Source organism: Neolamprologus multifasciatus, chromosome 14 (genome assembly GCF_963576455.1).
Source record: "Neolamprologus multifasciatus chromosome 14, fNeoMul1.2, whole genome shotgun sequence".
Classification (NCBI taxonomy): domain Eukaryota; kingdom Metazoa; phylum Chordata; class Actinopteri; order Cichliformes; family Cichlidae; genus Neolamprologus; species Neolamprologus multifasciatus.
The window spans coordinates 2,811,330-2,837,806 of record NC_140452.1 but is presented as its reverse complement, the minus strand read 5'-3'; the positions used below and the strand labels follow the sequence as shown (position 1 = coordinate 2,837,806).

General features: G+C 41.9%; 1 protein-coding gene across 3 annotated transcripts in view; it reads left to right on the top strand.

The window, feature by feature from the left end:
• The first annotated feature begins 6,625 nt into the window (after positions 1–6,625).
• Positions 6,626–26,477, top strand: part of LOC146502967 (uncharacterized) — a 32,131-nt gene continuing 12,279 nt past the window's right edge. Inside the window, exons 1-7 of one of the 3 annotated variants that reach the window (XM_085130491.1) lie at positions 6,626–7,674; positions 7,953–8,047; positions 9,090–9,241; positions 13,225–13,331; positions 21,992–22,116; positions 25,074–25,290; positions 25,862–25,977. In XM_085130491.1, the coding sequence (XP_084986617.1) occupies positions 9,126–9,241; positions 13,225–13,331; positions 21,992–22,116; positions 25,074–25,290; positions 25,862–25,977 (681 nt within the window). In that variant the 5' untranslated portion in view covers positions 6,626–7,674; positions 7,953–8,047; positions 9,090–9,125. The remainder of the gene's footprint in view (positions 7,675–7,952; positions 8,048–9,089; positions 9,242–13,224; positions 13,332–21,991; positions 22,117–25,073; positions 25,291–25,861; positions 25,978–26,477) is intronic. The other 2 variants (XM_085130490.1, XM_085130492.1) reach the window with 2 other exon arrangements.

Below are 26,477 nucleotides of genomic sequence, written 5' to 3'. Positions count from 1 at the left end.
AGTCACTCGTAGGGATGGGTACCGGTATCCGGTGCCATGATGGCACCGGTTCTGACATAAACGGTAGTAACCAGACCGAAAAGCAGCGCACATTTCAGTGCTTTATTTCGGTGCTTTTCCTTGAGATGTCATACACTTTGAATTCTAGCCAATCATTTTACGTTTCCGGGATAGTAGGCGGGCCCAGCTACGTACGTACTTTTAGAGCAGAGCTACAGATTAAAAATGCCCAAGGCGAAGCGGTCAAAAGTCTGGCTGTACTTCACAGCAAAAGATGCAAACTCAGCAGCTGCAACAAGTGCTTTAAGCTGATACTGTGATACTGTCAAAGGAGGTAACACCTCAAATCTGATGAAACACCTGGCGACGCATAGCATTTTGTTAAAAGCCGAGAAATGCACCGTATTTGATAGCTTGCTGCGAGACCTCACACCGAGCACATCTACTGCGTGTGTGGTTCCTGTTATCGGACCCGGAGTTAGCAACATCCCCCAAAAACCCGAAGAGGAGAGTCCTGGCCCCTAGCCCTGCCAGTGTAGCAGAAATGATGAGGATGATGATGCAGCAGCAGCCGTTCTTCTCTGCGTGAGTAGCTTAATGTTGTTCGTGTGTAATTTACGTTGAGTAGGCTAACCACGTTATTACATTAATGCATGTAAGGTGAACTAGCAAACACTGTCGTAGTTACATGCGGCTGTCTTCTTGTTTGATGGCAGATGCTCCCTTCACCCTGGCCAAAAAGGCTAAAATGACCAAAGAAAAAGAGGAAAACAGTTAAACATGAGAGGTTTTTGGACAAAGTTTGTGTTTTTTCCATTGTTTAAGCACTGCTTCCAGCCAAGAGTGATACCATATATGCCCCATAGCTGCAGAAAAGGCTAACATTGTTATCTTTTTACAAAAAAAACAGCTGAACATGAGAGGTTTTTGGACAAAGTGTGTGTTCTCCATTATTTAAGCACCGGTTCAAGCACCTTTTAAGCACCGGCACCATTTCAAAAGTACCAGTTTGGTACTGGTATCAGATAAAACCTAAACGATACCCATCCCTAGTAACTCAGAAGATGGGACAGGTGATCTCTGGACACAGGATGAATTCAAAATTGATGCTTTTGAGAAGGATCATTGCATCACCTCCTGCAGAGTCTGTGGGTAGTATTTCCTCCAAAAACTGCATGACAGCTGGGAGGATCTTCCTCATTGTCTTGAGGGCAGTTTCTCAGCTTCTGCAGACACTAGGTGGTACAGGGTACAACTTCTCCTGCATTTTAATGAATGCAGAGTGTTGTTCACAAAATTGTGAAGCTTTTCAACTGGGTTGAAAAAGCTCACAAAACACATTTGACTTTGCGCTCTCTACCAAAACCAGATTAAGGCAATGTGCCTGACAGTGGACATATAAGGCCTTTGAATTTTTTTTGCATTCTTGACTGAAGTCCCTTAAAGCACTTGCTCATGTTTGCAGCACCATCATAATCTTGACCCTGGATGTTGTCAATCTTCATATTATTTTCTTTCAGTAGAGCCATCACTAGCTTGTTGACTCCACATTACACACCTGAAGGAAGCGCTCCTGGATTTCAATGTTGTGCACATATCTGACAAGAAAAGGAAACCTGCTCGGAGTGCGACACATCTGAGGTTTCATCCATCAGTATAGAAAAGATTTCACACTCTTGCATATCTGTTAGGATGACATGTCTTACTGATGTGGCCAAAGAATTGATTACTCCAGTCTCCAGTCTCTTTCTCCTGGTTTGCCCTTTCCTCTACATTCTCTCTAGGCTCTGCCTGTGACTCAGTCTTTGCGTCACTTCCTCCTTCCATCTCCTCATCTGAGCTATCACTCTTCCCTTGCTGTTTATCTGAGAACACGGCACAATTTGCTATTGCATTAATGTATTATTTAATTATCCACACTTAACAACTTTTGCACCTAGTCCACAATAAAGTAATGATAGAAAAATGATATAGAACCCAAACATTGCAATTATGTTTATTATTATTTTTATCCTTGAATACCTCTGCAATGCAACAACTGGTACATGTGTTATTGTTACCTGTGCTCTTTTTAATCCAGCTGGTGGATCCACTGCCTCACACACCTCCTTTTGTAGCCGTTTCTCCCTCCTCTCCTTATGTGGCATTTCTGCACAATGTTATATCATGAGTAATAATTTGTAAACATGTTTTAAAAATCTATACATGTAAAACACACACACACACACACGTAATGTGGCATTTTATACCTTCTCCAGAATATTGTATATACTATGGCCACAAGTGTGCATCATGGTGGTGATCCAGAACCCTTCCCTTTTTATTTATTCCTAATGCTATAAGAATAAAGTAATGAGAATTTTTAAAATGTAATATATATAATATAATCAAAGGAGCTTGCAAAGAAAAGCGTCTGGACTTTTTTAAGTTGCTTGAAGACGTTTTACCTCTCATCCGAGAAGCTTCTTCAGTTCTAAGGTCAAATGGTGGAGAGTCCCAGATTTAAACCTAGTGGGAGTTTCCCCCACAGAGGGACAAAAGGACCCCCTGATGCTCAAAGATGGTCTTTGAACAGAGGCGGTGGTTTACGACACCAACTGTCTGCCATCTATAATCCAGTTTTGAGATCCCTCCCCAGACGCCTTAACGCGCACTCACACCCTGGGCCATCTGACCTCAGGAATTCACATGATGAATTGGTGGTGGGGGGTGGGGTCAGATTTCACAACGAGCTCACCTGAAACTCTGGCTCATTGGGACCACACCCAGTTTCACACCTTGACTCAGGCGATTAGAGGATCAACAGGGATAATATCATAATTATAATAATCCATAACTATGTGGATATGTATATTAGATTGATTTTAGAGATATAAAGGCCCTCCATAAATGCAGGGAAAAGCCCTGTAACTTACTTTATATGTTCCGTAAAAAGGTGGACAGAGCAGCAGACACCCTTGTGACACTCTTACCTAGTCAGCTAGCAGCTATGACGACCACTACTTCAAGGTTCAAGGTTCCTTATTTGTCACATGCATAGTTATACAAGTATAACACACAGTGAAATGTAGCCTGACACGCTCCTCGACATGTGCAAAAATGGGGAGGGGGGGGGGGTTAGAGGAAGAACATTATATATATATATAGAGTATGTACATTGGGTGAATGTGCAGTAGTAGCAGCAAGCAGGTGAATTCTGTACATTAATATGAATAGACATCTGACTATTTTACAGAATAGACAATATAAACATGTTTAAAATTAAAGGAATTTGGAATGTACATTGTGCTGATGGGTTTAGAGTGTTTGGAAGAGAATCCTGTCTCAGTCAATTATAGATGATTGTGAGAGGGTCCTTCACACAGCTGTTCCCAAACCACGATGAGATGTTCTGTGTGAGGATGCTCTCCACAGTGCCTGTATAGAAAATCCTGAGGATCTTTGGAGAGACCCTGAACTTCCTCAGTTGTCGTAGGTGGTTCTTGGTCTGAATGTGGGCAGACCACGTCAGGTCTGAGGAGATGTGGACACCAAGATACTTGAAGGACTGCACCCTCTCCACTGGAGCTCCATTGATGATAATGGGCTTGTAGTCTCTGTGCTGACTCCTTCTGAAGTCCACACCAGCTCCTTGGTCTCGCCGACATTCAGCTGGAGGTGGTTGTCCTGGCACCATGATGCCAGATTCTTTACTTCGTCCATGTAGGCCGCTTCATCGTTGTTGGAGATGGCGCCCAACACCACTGTGTCGTCAGCAAACTTCACAATGGTGTTGGAGCCGTGGGTGGCCACACAGTCTGAGGTGTAGAGGGAGTAGAGCAGTGGCGAGAGGACACACCCCTGAGGTGCTCCTGTGTTGATGCTACTTGTGCAGTTGATAAAAGGACAGGTAATGTTTGTCACGCTGTTGCACACACAGCACCCTTATTTGTTTCAGTTCGTCAGTTGTTATAGACTATAGCAGGGGTGGGCCACTCCAGGCCTCGAGTGCCGGTGTCCTGCAGGTTTTAGATCTCACCCTGGATCAACACACCTGAATCAAATGATTAGTTCATTAGCAGGCCTCTGGAGAACTTCAAGGCATGTTGGGGAGGTCATTTAGCCATTTAAATCAGCTGTGATGGATCAAGAACACATCTAAAACCTGCAGGACACCGGCATTTGAGGCCTGGAGTTACCCACCCCTGGACTATAGTGTGCGCTCTACACCCCACTTACTGGTTTTTGTTGCAGTCTGCGCCTCCCCGTTAATTTGCCTGCTTCTCCTCAAGCTCTGCACCGCCCAGCCTGCAGAAAATGCACATGCTCTTTGCAACCTCATTCTCAGCTCATAACCAGCATTAACCAATGCTCAAGGGCAAGCATTGGTTAATGGTAGTCATGTGACTGATGCAAGCCAGATCCTTTTATCTAGTGAGGTTTATTGCTCTGAAACGCAGCAAAAGAGCAGTTCTGTGTTACTGATGGCTTCCATTACGATAAGTGGCCTGTGTTACTTTTGTGAGGTTTTTTAGGTTTTTAGGTTACGTAATGGCCCTTTAGTAATCAGCTCTCAGTAAACAGAGTAAATGACAGACAATAAACCAGGAAACAATACACAACATAAGATGTACTGGCTGGTTTATCAAAACATTTCTTATAACTTTAACTGAAACCAGCTAATTGTTTTCTATTATTTTTCTGATGGAACAACATGGTTACGCATTCTAATGCAGGAGACTAACATCACTTAGCTAAGGCACAAACCCACAGATTACCTGAATCAACTCTCTTATTTCGTCACATTAAACGCCTTATAAACAAGAATTACACTCCAAACATGTTACTTTAACTAAGTATCAGCTTTACATAAACGTATGTAGTGCTCGTATAGCCTACTGCTCTCACCTGAAACACAGCACAACAGCTTTACTTTTGTAAGGGATTATTTTCCCAGTCACCCGTTTGTCTGAGCTACGGAGCCCCTCTGATGACATGGTCCAAAAAATAAATAAATTGTGCCCACAAAATACTATTTCGAGGCCACGAAATAGGTATAACGTGCGCACGAAATGCTAATTTGTGGGCACGAATTGAGTGTAACGTGGCAACGAATTACGCATTTGTGGCAACGAAATAGATAACGAGCGCACATCATATTGATACAATTCCTGGACAGCTGCGTAGAGACATAAGCATAAGAGTACCTATAGGCTAAACCATGGCCAGAGACAGTATGATTGAGTTTTATTTTTGTCATGGTCTGCGTCAGACCGTGGGTGTGTGGAAGGAGGACTAAAAATGCTGAACTCTGTGCGATTAATGCAGTGCGTTTATTTACAGTGAAGTAAACAATACACAATAATAAATCCCCGTGCGTTTCCAACTCCCGTGCTGTGTCTCCGCTCCCGTGAAAGTTGTGCTCGCTGCTCTCCCGTTCCCGCACTCCTGCTGGAAAATCCACAGAGGAAGCTGTTAACACACAACTACAAAGCGACAGACTCGCTTTTGCTGGGAACACTGACGGGTAGTCACTCAACGGCTGTGTCCCATTTCAGGGTCTGCACGCTTGAAGTACGCATTTTAAGTGCGGTTACGTCACCGCCACGCGACGTTGGCTGTCCCAATTCGAAGTGTACTTCAAATGCATACTCCAAATGCGCCGTCGATTTCCCCAAATATCAAGCGTGGTCCGGTGCACGCTTCGTGGTCCCATATATCCCACAATTCATAGCGCGGCGGTGGGTGTGGATAATTTTGCCGCAAAATACGGCAGAAGGGAGCGGCCAAGAGTGAACTGTCAAAAGTAAGTACTGAATATGACGTCACTTATTTATGTGAGAATGTTTAATAATGAAGAACATTAAAACATTGCTGTTGGCCACATGTCGGCAAAGTTATGTGACATTAGTGATGTTTGTACTTTCAGCATTAACTTGGTTTTAAAGCCTCTACTTCTAAATATACATGTAGTCGACCTTAATCTTACAGAGAATCTGATGATTTTATGGATAATTAAAGTCAGTCATATATCCACAAACACAACAAGCTGAAAGTCAGTGATATATATATATATATATATATATATATATATATATATATATATATATATATATATATATATGTATGTATATATATGTATATATCATAATAATCTGACAATACTATAATATTGGCCATGTTATATTTACATTACCACAGTGAGATGACTTTATTCTCATGAACAACATTAACTAATTATTATTTACTAGCTAATCTTAAATGACTGTTCAGTACAGAAATGAAGCCCTTGAATCATGTTTTACAGTCCTGTGGTCTCAGCCTCAGATACTCAACTAATCAAAGTGATGTCATGACAAAAATGAATGACCAACAAAACATTTTTCTCCTTCATTTCTGTCAAACAAAGCTGTATGTAACGTGTCTCGCGGTTAGTATCATGGTTGCTAGGCAACCTGAACAGCGCGACGAAGCATATACCGTCCCATTTCACAAGCCTCTCACTTCCGCACTTCTCGTACTTATAGTACGCACCGTACGTAGTACGCGTAGTGCACGTACTTCAAGCGTGCAGACCCTGAAATGGGACACAGCCTCAGCCACACTGCTTTGTAGCTCCCCCGACGAGGCTTGATCGGCGCCAGGTGTGTGTGAGGATCCTTGGGTGTGGGCGGTCAGCTGGCAGGGCCACACCCACCAGGCCTGAAGGTGCCTGTCACGACCGCACCTACCTACCCACCCATCCACACACACACACACACACACTTGCCAATACACAAACATGGAACGCAGGAACAGCAGCAGTGCAGAACACACACACATAATATAATAAGTCCACAACTGTTCAAGGACTCTAGGTCACTCAGACTCAGATCCCTGACAATTTTAGGTTGGGAATGAGCTACAAATGCATTTTGAAAAGCCTGGCACTGCAAGGAACCATTATTACGGAGAAAATTTTAAACTGGATATTGAGAGCCCAGTTGCTTTGCAGACGTAAGTACGACCCGGACGCTGGGATAGATTTTATTGTCAGTCAACTGCAAGGGCCTGGGAAGGATCACGGTTATTGGTCAAGTGTTTCGTGCCCACAAATTAGCATTTCGTGCGCACGTTATACCTATTTCGTGGCCTCGAAATAGTATTTCGTGGCTTCAAAATAGTATTTCGTGGGCACGTTATGCTATTTCGAGGGCACGAAGTAGTATTTTGTGGCCACAATTTATTTATTTTTTGGACCATGTCATCAGAGGGGCTCCGTACTGAGCCGCCACCTACTAGTAAAACTAAATATCGCCATAACATCACATCAGGTGGGAGCAGATGAGCTTTTCGCTCTGTGCTATGATATAAACTATTGTCACGATAAAAGCTAAAAAAAACTTTCTGAGGTTTGTTTTTTACCTTCAAAACACTCAGGGTGTCCCACCCATCCGCCTTCCTTCCTGTATGCAAACTAAAACAATGAGCTAACGGACACGCACCCAGCGGAAAGAGACTTCTGCTCCAGAAGAAAATTAAGCGATTTTTCTTCCATTTAAGAAACCTAAAAAACGCATCTGTTAATCATAAAGCGGCGTCAGCAGCTCTGACGGAATCTGAGTGTGATCCGTTTACTTCTGATAAATGTCTCATGCTTAACCTGCTGAACGGGAAGATTTTTTCACCGGATTTTAAATAATCGGCGTTACAAAGGTAAGTAAGGTCTTCATTATTTAATTAAAGAATATTATTTGTTTATTATGATTGCCCATATTTGCATGTGGTTCAATATGCTGTTTTGAATAATTCGTGTATTAACCTGATCTGATTAAACGACTGTAATGTAGGATCGTTAAAGTAATTTAAAAACATAATCGAAAATATTGAAATAATCAAATAATAAATAAAATATACATGAAATATAATCAAGAAATTATCGTGAATAATGTTCATAGCTGTGAATAATGAAAGTGAATAACTTTCTTTAGTAGCTTCTGGTTGCGTGGGGAAACGGATAATGGGTTCAAATGAGGATGTAGTTACGCCAGACACATGTTCTTCTTTTGCTGAATGCTGGACAAGTTCAGTACGATACTTTTTGAGTAACCTCACAAACTAATAAGAAATAATTTAATTTTCGCTTTATTGTTTTATGGTCTTCTCATCTATCAGAAACTGAGAGATACATCCGCTGGTGGCAGTTGTAGCTGCACGTGTACTTACAGAAGGTGCATGTGCATTTGTAGAGCTCTTGCACTGACACACTTTTCATGACAAGTGATAGCGGTGATAACAGTAAAATAAATTACCCGATTTAATTATGCAATTATTAATTATGCAGCCCCTTCAGCAACTGAAGAATTTGAAAGTAAATTAAAACAAAATATAATTTTACATTAAATAAGAAAGTTTTAAACTTAATTAAAATAAAACATGTCTTAAATTAAAATAAGTAAACTGTCACATTTGGACAGTGAAGGAATGTCAGGATTCTTGCTCAGAAAAAGGATCAACATGCTCTGAAGTCAGAGCACAAAAACCTTTTTTGTAACAAAATATCGATTTCTGCTGTCCCTGTATCGATACATTATTAGCAAACAAAATATCACGATGCTACACATTATCGATTTTTCCCCCCACCCCTACTAATTATGGTAGGTTAAAGCATTCACTGCTCTGTCTTTAAGCTCGAGCTGTGTGATACACCAAAAAGAAGTAATAATGTGACATATGCACACATATAGTGACACACTGTGTATACACAGCACAATGGAAGATATGAGAAGCCTTCGGTCTTTGGTTGAAATTACTGTAGCATGACAAAGCCACTTCACTCTCAAAACAAAACTAGTGTTGTCCTTACACTTAAGTTTCCGTCCTGAAGTTCACCCAAATGTGGACCAGAGCAAGGATTAAAACATGAATTAAACTTTGAAGTGCTGGTATAGCTCGCTGAGTTGAGCAGGAAACCCACATTCTGAAAGATAAGAAGGTTTTTTTATTTTTTCAATTTTCCTCTGCTCAGGTTGTGCAGCAGAAGAGTTAGACAGACAGTTAGAGCAAACGTATTAAAGAAGCAGTTGCTCGAGGACAAGATAAAAATTGTTCACTCTCTTTTGCTTGTGCAGGTTTCACGACCTGGACCGAAACGAATTTGAGCTAAAATGAAAAACGATCAAAATCATCAGGGGCCTTGTGTTCTGAAAATTAGACAGTTGATGTATATCACTTCTGTCATCATCATCATTCTACTGCTTTGGACCATCTATCTGCTGTTTTGGTGAGTGAAATTATCTGAAATTACAGGACCCCACAGGAACTATTGCAGTATGCGGTTCTTACTGTATCATTTTTTGTTGTTTTGTTAAAAAAAAGTTAACAGCACAAATGAAAAAGCAAAGTCACCTAAATGTGTAGCTGCACACAAAACATTAAAACCCTGTGAAGTTTAAAGTACTTTCCTGTTTTTGAGTTGACTGGTTTCTACTGTCAAGAGCCCGAGATGATGGCAAATACAAGGACGGACTATGAATCTGGTGCCTGGGGCCAATTCTTGTGCTGCCATTATCAGAGCTTCTGTGCTGCCATTTAAGGAAGCCTTTTGTAGCCACTAATAAGACTTCGTGATATCAGCAAACTTTTCTTTCTGTCAGTGGCATTTCTCATGCAAGGGCTTGACAACCCATAATTGTTTCTGTTCCTGTTTCTCAACGTGTGTGTGTGTGTGTGTGTGTGTGTGTGTACATATATATTTACATATATATGTACATATACACACACACACACATATACACATATATATACAAACACACATATAAACACATTTATCTCACCCCTGAGGTCACGAAGACTCCTGACTTAACCTCCTAGGACCTGCCATCCACATATGTGGACATCACATTTTGGGTTATTTAGACCAAAATACTCAATTTTGCTCTACACGGGTCTGATATCCACTTACGGGGACATTATACTGCTACTGTTCTATCAAGATTTTAAATGAACATCCTCATTTGTGGCTCTCATTTTTCTTAAAAACAAAAATAAGGTAAAAAAAAAAAATCTGGTAATTCTTTGTTTTTACATTCATCAGGCCCCAATATGCCCAAATATCAAAGAGAAATTAAAAATGCATGTTGTGGAAGAGTTAGGGTCTTAGGAGGTTAAGGCCTGTGTCGGATGCTTTAAGTCGGCAGCACCCGGATGTATTTCCTGTAGTTGTTCTTACCCAGTCACACGCTGATCAACAGGGAGAGGAAGTTGACTTGTCAGAGTCAGTGGTTGGCTCTATTTTAGAAAAGGATGTGATGCCCTGCATGGAGGAGGCGGGCCATGATAATAATAATAATAATAATAATGGATTGGATTTATATAGCGCTTTTCAAGGCACTCAAAGCGCTTTACAACATGATGCCAAGGAACTGGCAAGGAACTGGTCCTCACTCAGAAAGAGGACCCGTCATTAACCAAAGGTTTTGCAGTCGTGGATGAGAGTGATAGTCCGACGGGAGACAGGAAGCAGACATTTTTTGTTTGTGATGGGTTGCTGATGCACAAGTGGATCCCAAAGCCTGGAGGGGACAGAGTGTAGTCCAACAGATAGTGGTCCCGGCTAGTTTGCGTCAGCATGTGCTACAAATAGCCCATGATCATTCATATATGAGAATCAGAACATTACTGTATCTCAATATGTGTGTGAGTGTATGTATGTATATATATATGTACGTATATGTCTTGATGCATTCTCAATCATCCAGGTAAGTAAATCTCCAAAAAGTTGATAGTGTTCATGTGGACGTAGCGTTTTGTGGGAGAAACGTTTCGTCACTCATCCAGGTGACGTCTTCAGTCTCAGCTGACTGCAGGTTTCCCCGATCTTATAAACAGTACATTTGCATAATGACTGAAACCAGCCCACTGAAGGAACAATGGTCTGGGAGGTCAGTTCCTTAATTATAATTATGCAAATTCTCATGGCCATTGATCAACAACCACTGACCAATGGCCATGAGTACCATTCACAGAGAGTTGGGGAATTGCTGCAATCACAGCATTGTAAGATGGTGACAGATGTACCCTACATACATATTATGTATGTATGTATGTATGTACGTATGTACGTATGTACGTACGTACGTACGTACAGTGGGGCAAAAAAGTATTTAGTCAGCCACCGATTGTGCAAGTTCCCCCACTTAAAATGATGACAGAGGTCAGTAATTTGCACCAGAGGTACACTTCAACTGTGAGAGACAGAATGTGAAAAAAAAATCCATGAACTCACATGGTAGGATTTGTAAAGAATTTATTCGTAAATCAGGGTGGAAAATAAGTATTTGGTCAATAACAAAAATACAACTCAATACTTTGTAACATAACCTTTGTTGGCAATAACAGAGGTCAAACGTTTACTATAGGTCTTTACCAGGTTTGCACACACAGTAGCTGGTATTTTGGCCCATTCCTCCATGCAGATCTTCTCAAGAGCAGTGATGTTTTGGGGCTGTCGCCGAGCAACACGGACTTTCAACTCCCGCCACAGATTTTCTATGGGGTTGAGGTCTGGAGACTGGCTAGGCCACTCCAGGACTTTCAAATGCTTCTTACGGAGCCACTCCTTTGTTGCCTGGGCGGTGTGTTTTGGATCATTGTCATGTTGGAAGACCCAGCCTCGTTTCATCTTCAAAGTTCTCACTGATGGAAGGAGGTTTTGGCTCAAAATCTCACGATACTTGGCCCCATTCATTCTGTCCTTAACACGGATCAGTCGTCCTGTCCCCTTGGCAGAAAAACAGCCCCATAGCATGATGTTTCCACCCCCATGCTTCACAGTAGGTATGGTGTTCTTGGGATGCAACTCAGTATTCTTCTTCCTCCAAACACGACGAGTTGAGTTTATACCAAAAAGTTCTACTTTGGTTTCATCTGACCACATGACATTCTCCCAATCCTCTGCTGTATCATCCATGTGCTCTCTGGCAAACTTCAGACGGGCCTGGACATGCACTGGCTTCAGCAGCGGAACACGTCTGGCACTGCGGGATTTGATTCCCTGCCGTTGTAGTGTGTTACTGATGGTGACCTTTGTTACTTTGGTCCCAGCTCTCTGCAGGTCATTCACCAGGTCTCCCCGTGTGGTTCTGGGATCTTTGCTCACCGTTCTCATGATCATTTTGACCCCACGGGATGAGATCTTGTGTGGAGCCCCAGATCGAGGGAGATTATCAGTGGTCTTGTATGTCTTCCATTTTCTGATGATTGCTCCCACAGTTGATTTTTTCACACCAAGCTGCTTGCCTATTGTAGATTCACTCTTCCCAGTCTGGTGCAGGTCTACAATTCTTTTCCTGGTGTCCTTCGAAAGCTCTTTGGTCTTGGCCATGGCGGAGTTTGGAGTCTGAATGGTTGAGGCTGTGGACAGGTGTCTTTTATACAGATGATGAGGTCAAACAGGTGCCATTCATACAGGTAACGAGTGGGGGACAGAAAAGCTTCTTACAGAAGACGTTACAGGTCTGTGAGAGCCAGGGATTTTCCTTGTTTGAGGTGACCAAATACTTATTTTCCACCCTGATTTACGAATAAATTCTTTACAAATCCTACCATGTGAATTCATGGATTTTTTTTCACATTCTGTCTCTCACAGTTGAAGTGTACCTCTGGTGCAAATTACTGACCTCTGTCATCATTTTAAGTGGGGGAACTTGCACAATCGGTGGCTGACTAAATACTTTTTTGCCCCAATGTATGTATGTGTGTGAGTGTGTGAGTGTGTGTGTATGTGTATGTGTGTATGTGTATATGTGTGTGTATGTGTATATGTATGTATGTGTATATGTATGTATGTGTATATGTATATGTATGTATGTGTATATGTATGTATGTATGTGTATATGTATGTATGTATGTGTATATGTATGTATGTATGTATGTGTATATGTATGTATGTATGTGTATATGTGTATATGTATGTATGTATGTGTATATGTATGTATGTATGTGTATATGTGTATATGTATGTATGTATGTGTATATGTATGTATGTATGTGTATGTGTATATGTGTGTATGTGTGTATGTGTGTATGTGTATATGTATATGTATGTATGTGTATATGTATGTATGTGTATATGTATGTATGTGTATATGTATATGTATGTATGTGTATATGTATATGTATGTATGTGTATATGTATATGTATGTATGTGTATATGTATATATGTATATATGTATGAAATATACGTGTGTGTGTCATCTCTGTAGGACTGACAAAACCTTCGCCCACTGGATCCTGTACTACGGAGGAGTCTCAAGTTCGCCAATCTTACATCAACTAAATGTGATTCAAAAGAGTAGTCGAGGACATGTTGGTAAGCTAAATTTTACTGAATACTGCCTAATTTTAAACTTGTTAGTTCATTTTCATTGCTATTTCAAATGGGGTTTACCGTTTACTGGGGAAAAGACAGCCAGAGATCAATAATAACTATTGGTGTACTGCAAAATGGTTTTTAAACACACAGATCATGAAAACTGGTGAGTGAAGAAGTGCCTATTGCATAATGGGAAACCCTAACAGCCTGGACCTACTGCAGCATAATTAAGGGAAGATCCAGTGGTACGCGTACCACTAGTGGTACTTGGGCTCTCTTTGGTGGTACGCAGGAAATCTCCAATTTTTTTTGGATTACATAATATACCATTGGGGGGGGGGGGGGGGAGGGTATGCAAAGACGACACAAGAATTCCCAAGGCTCTTCTGGGAGATGGAGTAAACCAGAAAACGTCTCCCCAAGCGTGAGTCCTCTATGAAGAGCAGTTTTTCTTTATCACCAGTGGTCACGGCCACTACATAGCGCTGGCGGGCTCGTTTCCCTGGGACTTAAAACTGCAAAGACGCCACTGCGCTGTCACGCTGGTGGTAAAAACACTGCCCTTTTCCGCAGTGCCGCGATCCCAGCCAATATCGATGAGCAGGCTCTATGTGAGAGAGGGAGTAGCGCCGCAAAATGTGCCCACCAGGGGGCAGAATGCAGATCCTTTATTGAATTGCCGTCAGGGAGTGTTTTGATTGGCTGTCGCTTAACAGCCAATTTAGGCTATCAGAGGCCGACTTTCGTTGCTGTTCAGGGTCCGTGTGCCATTTGGCACATGTCTGAAGATCTGGGAGCAAGCTTGGGGTTACAGAATCAATATCTGCCACATCACTCAACACATATCTCAGTGGTTTAGAGTTTAAAATTCCCTCTACCTCAAAAAGTACTGTCCTGAGCACCTCTTTTGGAACAGTTTGGGTCTGAAGCAACCAACCTTCACTGTGAATAATCCAAAACAGTCATTTCCAGTTGAAATAAATGGAGGCTTCAGTAACCGCTGTCTGCAAGGTGGCAGGTCAGCCATCCTTGTTACAGATGGAGTGGCTCTCCACCTCTGTCAATCTGGGCAGGAATGCTGGTGGTGCCTAACAGCTTGTCGACCATTTAGAATCCAATATCTGTGGCACAGCAAATAGCTCCTGGATGATGAAGGTCCTTGTAAACCGCAATGAGCTGGGTCACTTTAGGCCAAGAGTCCAAGATCACTGGATGGATGACATCATCATCATACTCTGGAGCTAGGGGGAGCAACCTACTGGTGGTAGGCACTGGCTTGCCAGCACTCAGATGACTGAACTCCTCAGCAGAGCTGTCTTGTTGGGCTTGTCTTAGGACCTCTCTTTCAGCTTCCTGGTAGTCTTCAGCAGACAGATTGGCTTTCTGAGCTGCCACCCCATGATGGGACCATCAGGGCCGACCGCCTCTGTCAGGAGGAGAACTGATCAGCATCTGGGAACATAGACATCTTAGCAGCTTCTTTCAAATGACATATGGTGGTTTTCATCATTCAATAGGATCTTCTGTCTCTCAAGTGATGGTTGGTGTGTTCCAGAATTCAGATGTTTTCTGCAGGAATTTAGGGCCATGACTCCACCTGCCACAGCTTTTCCTTGTGTGATATCATCAGTTGGGTTGTTGGAGTCAGACTGGAGCTCTGTGAGGACTGTGGTGGAGTCTGTCTAGAAGATGATATTTATTGCAGATACTCACTGTCAGTTTTCTTTGTAGTACTATGGCCAACTGAGCAGCTGTTAGTGCAGCACACAGTTCCAGTCTGGGCACTGACTGTTGTTTCCTTGGAGCAACCCCAAACCTGCCAAGAATGATACCGCCACATAGGTGTTTGTTTTTTCAGTATCGGGTAGACCACTGACCAATAAGCCCTCTCCTGAGGTATCTGCAAATACTTGGATCTCTCTCTTAAAGTTCAAAGTCTCCATTTCTGAGCTCATATAGCAATGAGGGATGGATAATTGGGAGAGATTTGGTAACTCCTCCCAGTCCTGCCGCTGCTGTAGCACCCCTCCAGCGAGTGAGGGGTCATCCTAGTCTCGTTGTCTGTCCCACAGCTGCTGTAATAGAGTCTTGGCCCATGTTGTGAATGGGACAATGAATCCTAGCGGGTTGTGCAGACGTGCTAGGACTAGATATATATTTCGCATTGTGGGGGTGGATCGTTTGGAAATATGGTATTTGTACCTCAAAGCATCTGAGTTGCAGAGGCAGCAAATTACCAGTGCGGGTTCTCGTGGGTAAGCACCTGCTTCACTGAGCCATAGTTCATACTCTCTGACTTAGCTTCTCTCAGCCGGTGGTTGATGAACTCAGGTGTTACTGGCCCATTGCTGCAGCTCAAACTCCCCCTAATATATCAATGCTGTTAGTTTACTTCTGGGTTTCTTACATGGAAGGGAGACTTTGTAGTCAGTTGTCCACATAAAAGGACCTTTCTATAGACAGGCGGTCATCCTCCCCTGGTTGGCTGTGGTCAAACACGCGTTTCTGGAGCGCAAAGGTGCCACAACAGGAACTCCATGTGGTTTCAAATGGGAGAACCTGCCAGGTGTAGATGCCAGGTGGTTCCCCTGTCTTTAGCCCTCGCCACAGGAATTGTAACAAGGACTTGTCCTCAGGGAGCAGCCTCACCTGGTGAAACATACCTTTGATGTTGCTGCTGATTGCGACTGCATGCTCTGTGAAATGCTCAGGACCTCCAACAAACTGGAACTTCAGCTGGGGCCAGGCAACAGCGGATCTTTGAGGTTGTTCCTCTTATAACTGAATAAGCAATTTAAGACAATTCTATTCTTCCCATTGCCGTTCACCATGTGATGTGGGATGAATCAGAACTCCACAGCTTTGTTCAGTTTTTCTTCAGACACTTTAACTGCATAACTTGCCTTTACTAGTTTTTCAGTCTTCAGTCCGTACGTCCCCCTATGAGCAAGCACTTTGGCGACAGTGGGAAGGAAAAACTCCCTTCTAACAGGAAGAAACCTCTGGCAGAACCAGGCTCAGGGAGAGGCGGCCATCTGCTGCAACCGGTTGGACATGAAAGAGAGCCAGAGATTAATCACAAGTGTGATTCAATGCAGAGAGGTCTATTAACACATGCTGAGTGACAAAGGTGACTGAAGAATAAATAGTTAATGCATCATGGAAATCCCCCAGCAGTGTACACCTATTGCAGCATATCTAAAGGAGGATTCAGGGTCACATGCTCCAGCCCTAAATGTATGCTTTAGCAAAAAGCCTAATCTTAAAAGTAGAGATAGTGTCTGTCTCCCAAATACAAACTGGAAGCTGGTTCCACAGAAGAGGGGCCTGAAAACTGAAGGCTCTGCCTCCCATTCTACTTTTAAATACTCTAGGAACAACAAGTAGGCCTGCTGTGTGAGAGCGAGGTGCTCTAATGGGGTGATATGGTACTACAAGGTCATTAAGATATGATGGTCTTAAATAAGGTTTATTTAAGACCTTGTATGTGAGGAGCAGGATTTTGAATTCAATTTAACAGGGGGCCAATGAAGGGAAGCCAATACAGGAGAAATCTGCTCTCTCTTTCTAGTCCCTGTCAGCACTCTTGCTGCAGCATTTTGAATTAACTGAAGGCTTTTCAGGCAGTTTTTAGGACTTCCTAAAAATGACAAATTACAGTAGCTCAGCCTAGAACTGATAGAACTAGTTTTTCAGCGTCACTCTGAGAAAGGATATTTCTAATTTTAGAGATGTTGCGCAAATAGAAGAAATCAGTCTTACATATTTGTTTAATATCAGTCAATCAGTCAATCAGAACTTTATTTGTCACATGCAGGTTGCCCCGCAGTGAAATGAGACCCCCCCCCCCTTTACACACATAACACAGACATTACATGGGGTTACAAGTCGGAGATCGGTAGCGTTACAGAAAAAAAAAAACACTGAAATGTACACACAACGGGAAGGTACAAGAGTAAAAAAAGAGACCTCTACTCATGCTGTGCTTCCATGGTAGGACAGCACGAGAACAGGAAACAAAAAAACTCCTCTGCACAAAAAAGCACATGAATGTTCACAGCACAACATTGTGAAAGACATGACAAGCCACAGGGTTGGGTAGGGGATGAGGAGTAATCCCAGGCAACACAGCAGCCATCCTGCCACTGCGCCGACTCGCCAGCGCGGGCCCAGACCCGCGTCGTGTTCCCAGGAGGCAACAAGCATCGAAGGCGTTGGAAAAGGAGGGGGGATGAGTGAGTGCTTATCAGTGTAAGTGTGTGTGTGTGTGTCCATAGTTCAGCTGAGACAGTGTCCTTTGCCCCATCAGGCTAAGTAAACAGTCCTCCAGCCAATCCAGGTGGCCTTGCATGGGATGGGAAGAACAGTCATCAGGGAGTGTTTGTCCGGCTAATATGTGCATTGAAGGACCTATCCTGGTCAAAAATGACTCCAAGGTTACTCGTAGTGTTACTGGAGGCCAAGGTAATGCCATCCAGAGTAAGAATCTGGTTAGATACCATATTTCTAAGATTTTCAGGGCCAGGTAGAATGACCTCAGTTTTATCTGAATGAAGAAGCAGAAAGTTAGAGGCCATCCAGGTCTTTATGTCTTTAAGACATTCCTGCAGTTTAATTGGTGTGTGTTATCTGGCTTCATAGTCTAAGGAGCTTGGAAAGAAAAGCATCTGGACTTCTTTAAGTTGCTTGAAGACGTTTCACCTCTCATCCGAGAAGCTTCTCCAGTTCTAGGGTCAAATGGTGGAGAGTGCCAGATTTAAACCCTGTGGGAGTATCCCCCCACAGAGGGACAAAAGGACCCCCTGATGATCCTCTACCTAATCACATGAGCCAAGGTGTGAAAACAGGTGTAGGTCACAATCAGCCAGGGTTCCAGGTGAGCTCATTGTGAAACCTGGCCCCACCCTATCCTATCATGTGATTTCCTGAGGTCAGCCGGCCCAGGGTGTGAGTGGGCGTTAAGGCGTATGGGAAGGGATCTGAAAACTGGATTATAGATGGCAGAGAGTTGGTGTCATAAACCACCGCCTCTGTTCAAAGATGGTCGCTCACAGTGGACATAGATGGCTTCTTTCACTCCTCTTTCAAACCTGTCTTCTCTGTCCAAAATGTGAACATTGGCATCCTCGAAAGAGTGACCTTTGTCCTTTAGATGCAGATGGACAGCTGAGTCTTGTCCTGTGGAGGTGGCTCTTCTATGTTGTGCCATGCACTTGTGAAGTGGTTGTTTGGTCTCTCCAATGTAGAGGTCTGGGCATTCCTCGCTGCTGTACAGCATACACCACATTGTTAAGTCTGTGTTTTGGAGTTTTGTCTTTCGGATGAACCAGTTTTTGTCTGAGTGTGTTTTCTCTTCGATATTGAGGTTCCTATTCTCTTCAATGTGCACAGCGCAGTCCAGCAAAGGCAAACAGTCGTCCTTTGTGTCTTCCCTGGTGAACTTGATGTTTTTATCCACGGCGTTAATGTGAGCAGTGAAGGATTCCACTTCTTGTGTTTTGATTTTGACCCAGGTGTCATCTACATATCTGTACCAGTGGCTGGGTACACTCCCTTTAAAAGAGCCAAGAGCCTTTCTTTCCACTTCCTGTATGTAAAGGTTGGCTACAATAGGTGACACCAGGGAGCCCATGGCGCAGCCATGTTTTTGTCTGTAGAAAGCCTTGTTGTATTTGAAATATGTAGAGAGGTCTAATAGTGTGCAAATCTGATCGGGGGTGAAGTTGGACTAAGAACCTTCACAGACATATCTGGCTTCATGGATAGATAGTGTTGGGTGTCATCTGCATAGCAGTGAAAATGTATGCTATGTCTTCTAATGATGCTGCCTAAGGGAAGCATGTATAATGTAAACAGAATTGGTCCTAGCACTGAACCCTGTGGAACACCATAATTAACCTCAGTGTGTGAAGAGGACTCTCCATTTACATGCACAAATTGGAGTCTATTAGATAGATATGATACAAACCACTGCAGTGCAATACCTGTAATACCTACAGCATGTTCTAATCGCTCTAATAGGATATTATGGTCGACAGTATCGAACGCTGCACTGAGGTCAAGAAGGACAAGCACAGAGATGAGTCCACTGTCAGAGGCCATAAGAAGATCATTTGTAACCTTCACTAAAGCTGTTTCTGTGCTGTGATGAGCTCTGAAACCTGACTGAAACTCTTCAAATAAGCCATTCCTTTGCAGATGATCTGTTAGCTGTTTGACAACTACTCTTTCAAGGATTTTTGATATGAAAGAAATGTTGGAGATGCGCCTATACTTAACTAACTCTGAATGAATATCAATGGAACTGAAAGTAGCTGTAGATAATGTTACATCTGTGAGATGATTATAGATATTTTGTTCTCTAATGGTTAAAATTTTATCTGTGAAGAAGTTCATGAAGTCATCACTAGTTAACGTTAAAGGGATGTTTGGCTCAACAGAGCTCTGACTTTTTGTCAGCCTGGCTACAGTGCTGAAGAGAAACCTGGGGTTGTTCTTATTTTCTTCAATCAGTGAGGAATAGTAAGATGTTCTGGCTTTGTGGAGGGCTTTCTTATAAAGCAACAAACTATTTCTCCAGGCTAAAAGATGATCTTCAAAATTTGTGACACGCCATTTCCTCTCCGGCTTACAAGTTATTGGCTTTAAGCTACCTGTTTGAGAATTATACCACGGGGTCAGGTACTTCTGATTAGAGACCTTAGTTTTCACAGGAGCTACAGTATCCAGAGTCGTGCGTAGTGAGGAGGTAAAATTATTAACAAGATAATCGACCTCTGTTGGGGTAGCGTTCAGGTAGCTGCTCTGCTCTGTGTTGGTACAGGGCATTGAAGATGATAACAGTAGGTGGATTATATTCTTAAACTTAGTTACAGCACTTTCAGAAAGACATCTACTGTGATAAAGTCTACTCTCCACTGCTGCGTAATCAATTATTGTAAATGTAAATGTTATCAGGAAATGATCAGACAGGAGAGGGTTTTCAGGAAACACTGTTAAATGTTCAGTTTCTATGCCATATGTTAAAACAAGATCTAGAGTGTGATTAAAGTGGTGGGTGGGTTCTTTTACATTTTGAGTGAAGCCAATTGAGTCTAATAACAGATTAAATCCTGTGTTGAGGCTGTCATTTTTAGCATCAACATGGATGTTAAAATCACCCACAATAATTATTTTATCTGAGCTGAGAACTAAATCAGATAAAAAGTCTGAGAAATCAGACAGAAACTCTGTGTAAGGCCCAGGTGGACGATAGATGATAACAAATAAGACTGGTGTTTGAGTTTTGCAGCTGGGGTGGACAAGGCTAAGGCTTGTCAGGCTTTCAAATTAAAAGTATGTCTGGGTCTTTGGTTGATTGACAGGCTGGTGTGAAAAATTGCTGCCGAAGTTTCTTATGGTTAGAATAACTCGGGGGTGTTGATTCATTTAATCTAACATAATCATCCTGCTGCAACCAGGTTTCTGTAAGGCAGAGTAAATCGATTTGTTGATCAATTAACTCATTAATAACAGAGAGTTGGAAGAGAGAGACCTAATGTTTAATAATCCACATTTCACTGTTTTACTCTTTGTAAAGTAAAGAGGCCATGCTGCTAGCGAGTCGGCTACAAGCTAAGCTAAGCTGGTGAAACAGTAAAGACACAGTGAGTGAATACTTTGGCAATAAATTGGGGAGTGAGTACAAAGAAAGTTTGCTTCGGATGAAGCACGTGTTTTTAATTGTCCACCCCAGTTTTTAATTAAATTGCTAAGCAGATAAGCTACTCAAACACACCACTGTGTGTTGGAACAGGAACAGGAAGTGATACTCTACCGCAGAGAGGGTAAATGATAAGTGACTGCACCACCGAAAGGAGGTAGTGAATAGTTTGGTGAATCCTTGGATCTTTTGGATAAATGCATTGTCTTTTTTTTTTTTTTTTTTAAACTGGTGCACATGAAGGTCTAATATATTTAAGAAAAAATAAATTTGCTTAGCCATTACACCAGGTTTTTTTAAAAAATATATATACATGTATATTGATTTGTTATTTAACTTTTATTTGATAAGGTTGATGTTTTTATACAGTAATTTAAATACAGAGCATGACACTGGTGTGCAGTAGAGCGAGATTATAGCTACTCCAAATTTCCAACAGTCCCTCATTCAGGTTTCAGATCCACAGTACAAGAACAAAATAAATATAATACAAGTATAGTGATAAAGGCTACAGTAAATACAGATTAGCTGGAGTGGAATACAGAACTTAATTAAATACACGTAACACTACATAAATTACCATAATGATTATCATGATTACCAAAAGTTATAGATTTATAGCATAGTTATAATTAAAGTGTCTTTAGCTTTGCTTTGACATTTACTGTGAAATATTTAACATTTGTAATTTAAGTTGTCAGGGTGATTATTATGGAGAATGCCAAATGTTTATTTTCACATTCACACTCCCATGATGCATTGCGTGTTTATTCTTCACTCACCTTTTTAGTCCCTGTTTATATACCACTCTGCATTTATTCATTGCTTATTGCTAATCTCTGGCTCTCTTCCTCAGTGTGTCTTTTGTCCTGTCTACCTCCCATCACCCCCAACTGCTCTGTCCTGATGTAGTGATTTAGCACTAGATAAATAAAACTGAATTAAATATCTACAGCTTTGCAACTGCCAAGAACAATGGAGCTTCAGAAACAACAATCCACCCAGAGCATTAAGAAGGTTAAAGGCACAAGGAGCCTACTGGTATCGGCTTATCTGGAACACCGCACAGGCGAAAAACAGGTCAGTAAAGAGATAACGGTTGTAGTGTTGCATTATTAAAACCTCTATTATTGGTTCCAATGATACATGTATGTTTGGGGTCACTAAACATTCAGAAAATGCCAGACAAGGATTTGACAAGAAATTGACAATAAAGACACTGTTACGGTGTAAGTAATATGTTTCAAATAAATAAATTTTGAGTGGCAAATATAAATTGAATTTTCTTGTAGACGTACAAATACATATTAAGGAGAATTTTATTGTAACTTATTTTTGAGACACAGACAGAGGGGAGCGTAGGAAGCAAAAGAAAAGGGAAAAATATAAAGTTATGTTATAACCAGTGTTGGGTAAGTTACTTTAAAACAGTAACTAAGTTACATTACTAGTTACTTCTATCAAAAGTAACTCAGTTACTTCAAGTTACTCGTTACTTTCAAAGTAACTAGTTACTAGGGAAAGTAACTTTGGTTTTACTCAGAATTCTCTTGTTAATGTGTTGCTTCCATAACTTTGCCAGTCTTCTAGCGTGCTTACTTGCCACAAGTGCACTGTGCCACCTACCAATAGAAAGGAAAAGATAATGTGCATATTTCCACGAGAGAAATCCCACGCCTGGACCGTCGTTGACCGCCGCCATGATTCTAGCCTACGTCACAGCGTCATGTGTGCCTTTTACATCCAACACAAAAACTGCAGTTGTGGTGCTTTGATTGTACTCAGAACTCGGAAATTCTGCCTTCTGAATAGGAAGATGTAGGTAACACCAGACTGCAGATGAGCTGCATACAGGGCTGGACTGGGACAAAAAATTGGCCCGGGCATTTTGACTTGAGACTGGCTGCCATTATAGGAAAAATCATAAAGCCTTTGAATGAAAACAAACGCTGTTGTGACAGTGATGTACACTGTCTTGATGGTATATATACATCAATCTATCAATCGTTTGTTGTAAGATTCAGATAATTATTTTTTAAAAGCCAGACATTTTAAATGAGAATAAGAAAGAAAAGTATTTCTTTGTGCCCACCTCTCCCTGTTAATGCCCCACCTGCCCCCCTGGCAAAACTTTGCATCTTCAGGTGCGGATCGCACCTGCACAGTTACCAGCTGTCAGCTACCTAAAAAAGGATCCTGGGGTTATCTGTCTCTCAGAAACAGTTCATAACTTCCTTTCAACTCATTCATGTCACCTAAAAGGTAAACCTGTTTCTCCATCACCTGCTCAGCTCTGATGATTCAGTAAGGATATCTCCTGGTTTCATCTTCATGTTTCCCTCTCACCAGATAACCAAACCGACATCATGACCAGCAGCTTTTTTGCAGCTGTGGCTCCAGCAAACATCAGCTGATACTAGAAATTAACATTAAATAAATTGTAACAACAGCTGATCAAGCTTAAACGTGCTGCTGTTGTTTAACGCAACATTGGCTGGTTTCCTCTTTCTGGCGCAAAGTGGGCGATAAACAAACAAGAGAGCCAATCAGCTGATCATTGATCAGTTTTCATGATTGAAGTAGAAACGGGAGAGGGAGGGGGGAGAATGAGAGAAGAAGAGGCAGCTGTGCAGCAAAGAAACAGAATAACTCCAGCTTTGTGTCTTTTTTCATTGTAGCTGAATTACGGGACAAACTGTTCCTTTTCACCTCAATAAGAAATGCGTAATATTTTCTCTGAATACCAGACGGGACGGTTGGCAACTCTAATAACTTATGAACAAAATAAAGTTCAACATTAACTTCATAGCACCCACCCAGCTGTATAGAAACTCCGTCATGCTAGCTAGTACGCAGTACGGAAAAAGTCAGAATAACGAAAATAAACTCCACCTAAACTTGGTTTATATCTGACCCAGATAGACTGCAGGTCATAACTTCTTACCTGAAGTTCAGTTCACACTTGGACCGGCGGCCGCCTCGGGTCTCTTTTCCTCTTGCCTCCCCTTTCCCTCATCCACCTGCTGCCTCCACCACTTGCTAATGTTACAGAATCTGTGGAAGCTCCGCGATAGCCACCACACGAAGTAACGAGTAACGACCCTATCTAAATCCCAGTAACGACTAACGCGTTCCTGATTTTGGCATAATAACTAGTTACCGTGCTCGTTACCACAATAATAACATAGTTACTGTAACGCGTTACTTAATAACGCGTTAGTCCCAACACTGGTTATAACACAACAGGACATGGGCAATGAAGTGAGCAGCTTTGGAAAGGCAGGATTAATCATAGGTAGGATCACTGTGTTAACTTCAGAGGAGGGTAAGCCTCTGGTGAAATCTAGTGAAATGTGGGAACAGGGTTTGTTTGAAATGGGTTTTAACTGATGGAAACACTGGATTTCTGTGCAAGTGGTGGGACACCTGGAAAACTGCTGGAGCATAAATATCATTGTGTTAATATGAACATGTCAAATGTTTTGAGCAGTTCCACGACTGGAAACAACCAGTCATGGAACACCAGCCCATCCCCATTAACGGTGTCAAGGTCAAAAGGGTCAGCAACTTCAAATTCCTTGGAGTCAACATCACTGAGAATTTCTCCTGGACCCTTCACACAGACACTGCAATCAGGAAAGCTCGCAAGTGACTCTACTTTCTGAGGAGGCTAAGGAAGTTTGATATGAACGCCAACATCACCTCAAATTTCTACAGGTGTGCGATCAAGAGCTTGCTGACGAGCTGAATTCCAGTTTGGTATGGAAGCTGCTCTGCCAGCAGCCTAAAATCACTACAGAGGGTGGTGAGAGCACATCACTGGCATGAGGCTTCCTGCCATTCAGAACATTTATCTTCAACGGTGCTCGACTAAGGTGGACAGCCGATCCAGCTGATGAGGCTCAAAGGACCTATGCAGCTGAATGTCATCGGCATAGAAATGATAAGAAATGTCACTTAAAGACTGAATTATGCCAGCTAAAGAAAGCATGTAAAAAGAAATGAATAATGGAACCCAAACTTTTTTCTTGTTCCAGGTTCGTGTCATTGCAGTGGTGCTGCGGAGTGAGAAGGTGGCCTATCGCTGTCTCTTTCGTTGCCAGGAGAAGCAGCTCCTCTCTAATGGTGTGGCCGACATCCACACTGATCACTTTGGTTTTGCCTATGGGACAGCAGACATCATGTGCCCCCTCCCCTCAGGCTGTGAGACACCATCTTCGATTGCCGTGACCTCCGCTGATGCCAACTCTACAAGTACAGTACAGAATGTTAACGTTGCTATGGGCGTGTTAATGGCAACGCCAGTCTGTTTGTCAATTTGGTGTTTGCTTTAAGTTGAAATATCTCAGCAAATATTGAATGGATTTCAAATACCTGGTACCAACTCATAGTGTGCATGAGATCACTTAAATATCAAAATATTGATGTAAAAAGTAAATAAATAATAAGGTGAATAATTAGTTCATTTTATGTAACAAACTTAAAATGAAACATTCTTATGCAATACTTTTAAATATTTTGCTACATTCTAAGTGAACTATTTCATTGTTATTTGATGACCATTCAGGTTTACATTGTGTTGACATTAGTGATTTACTAATTTTGCCTCTTATGCCACCACCGGGTTCAGGGTCCCACATATTTTGGGAAATATCCATTTTTACCCAGAGCCTGTCAGCAAAAAAAGGTCCAGGCAGTAACTTTAGTGATACCTGAAAAATTATGTCAGTTGACTTTAAGATTGTTTAACCCAAAAAGTATTACTAATTGGAGTTCAGTTACAAAAATAAGATGGTAAAAGTGTATGTTTGTGTGGTCTCTTAAGATGATCCCGACCAAGAGTTTTTAGAGGTGCAGAACCAGCAGGAGAAGACAGAATCTTTTCCTTATGAATTCACCGTCTGCATCTCCACCATGTTTGATTTTACCAATGTGCTGCAGGTACAGTGACATTTGCTTTCTTGCTTTCAGAAGACAGAAAAAATAGATTTTTGAAACTCATTCTCTAAAGCAGCGGTCCCCAACCCCCGTGAGTCGTTTGGTACCGGGCCGCGAGAGTTTTCAGGGTTTTTATCGGTTTTCAGCGTTATTTTGTTATAGTTTTTATCGTTTACTCGGTTTTCCTGGGTCTTTTCACATGTGTTATGAATAAATTTTCTTTTTTTCGGTACCAGTACTAGTTTTATTCTGTTGTATTTATCCGCGACGCCTTAAAGGCCGGTCCATGAAAATATTGTCGGGCATAAACCGGTCCGTGGCGCAAAAAAGGTTGGAGACCGCTGCTCTAAAGTATGCAGACTAAGACAGGAAGAAATAAAACGAGAAAATGTACATTTTTCCCAGTGTTCCTTACAGTTATAATAATAAAGAAACAAGACTTTTCTGCCTGGCTTGCATATTAACACTTAGAGTTTGCTGAAGCTTGTTGTTCAAATGTGTTG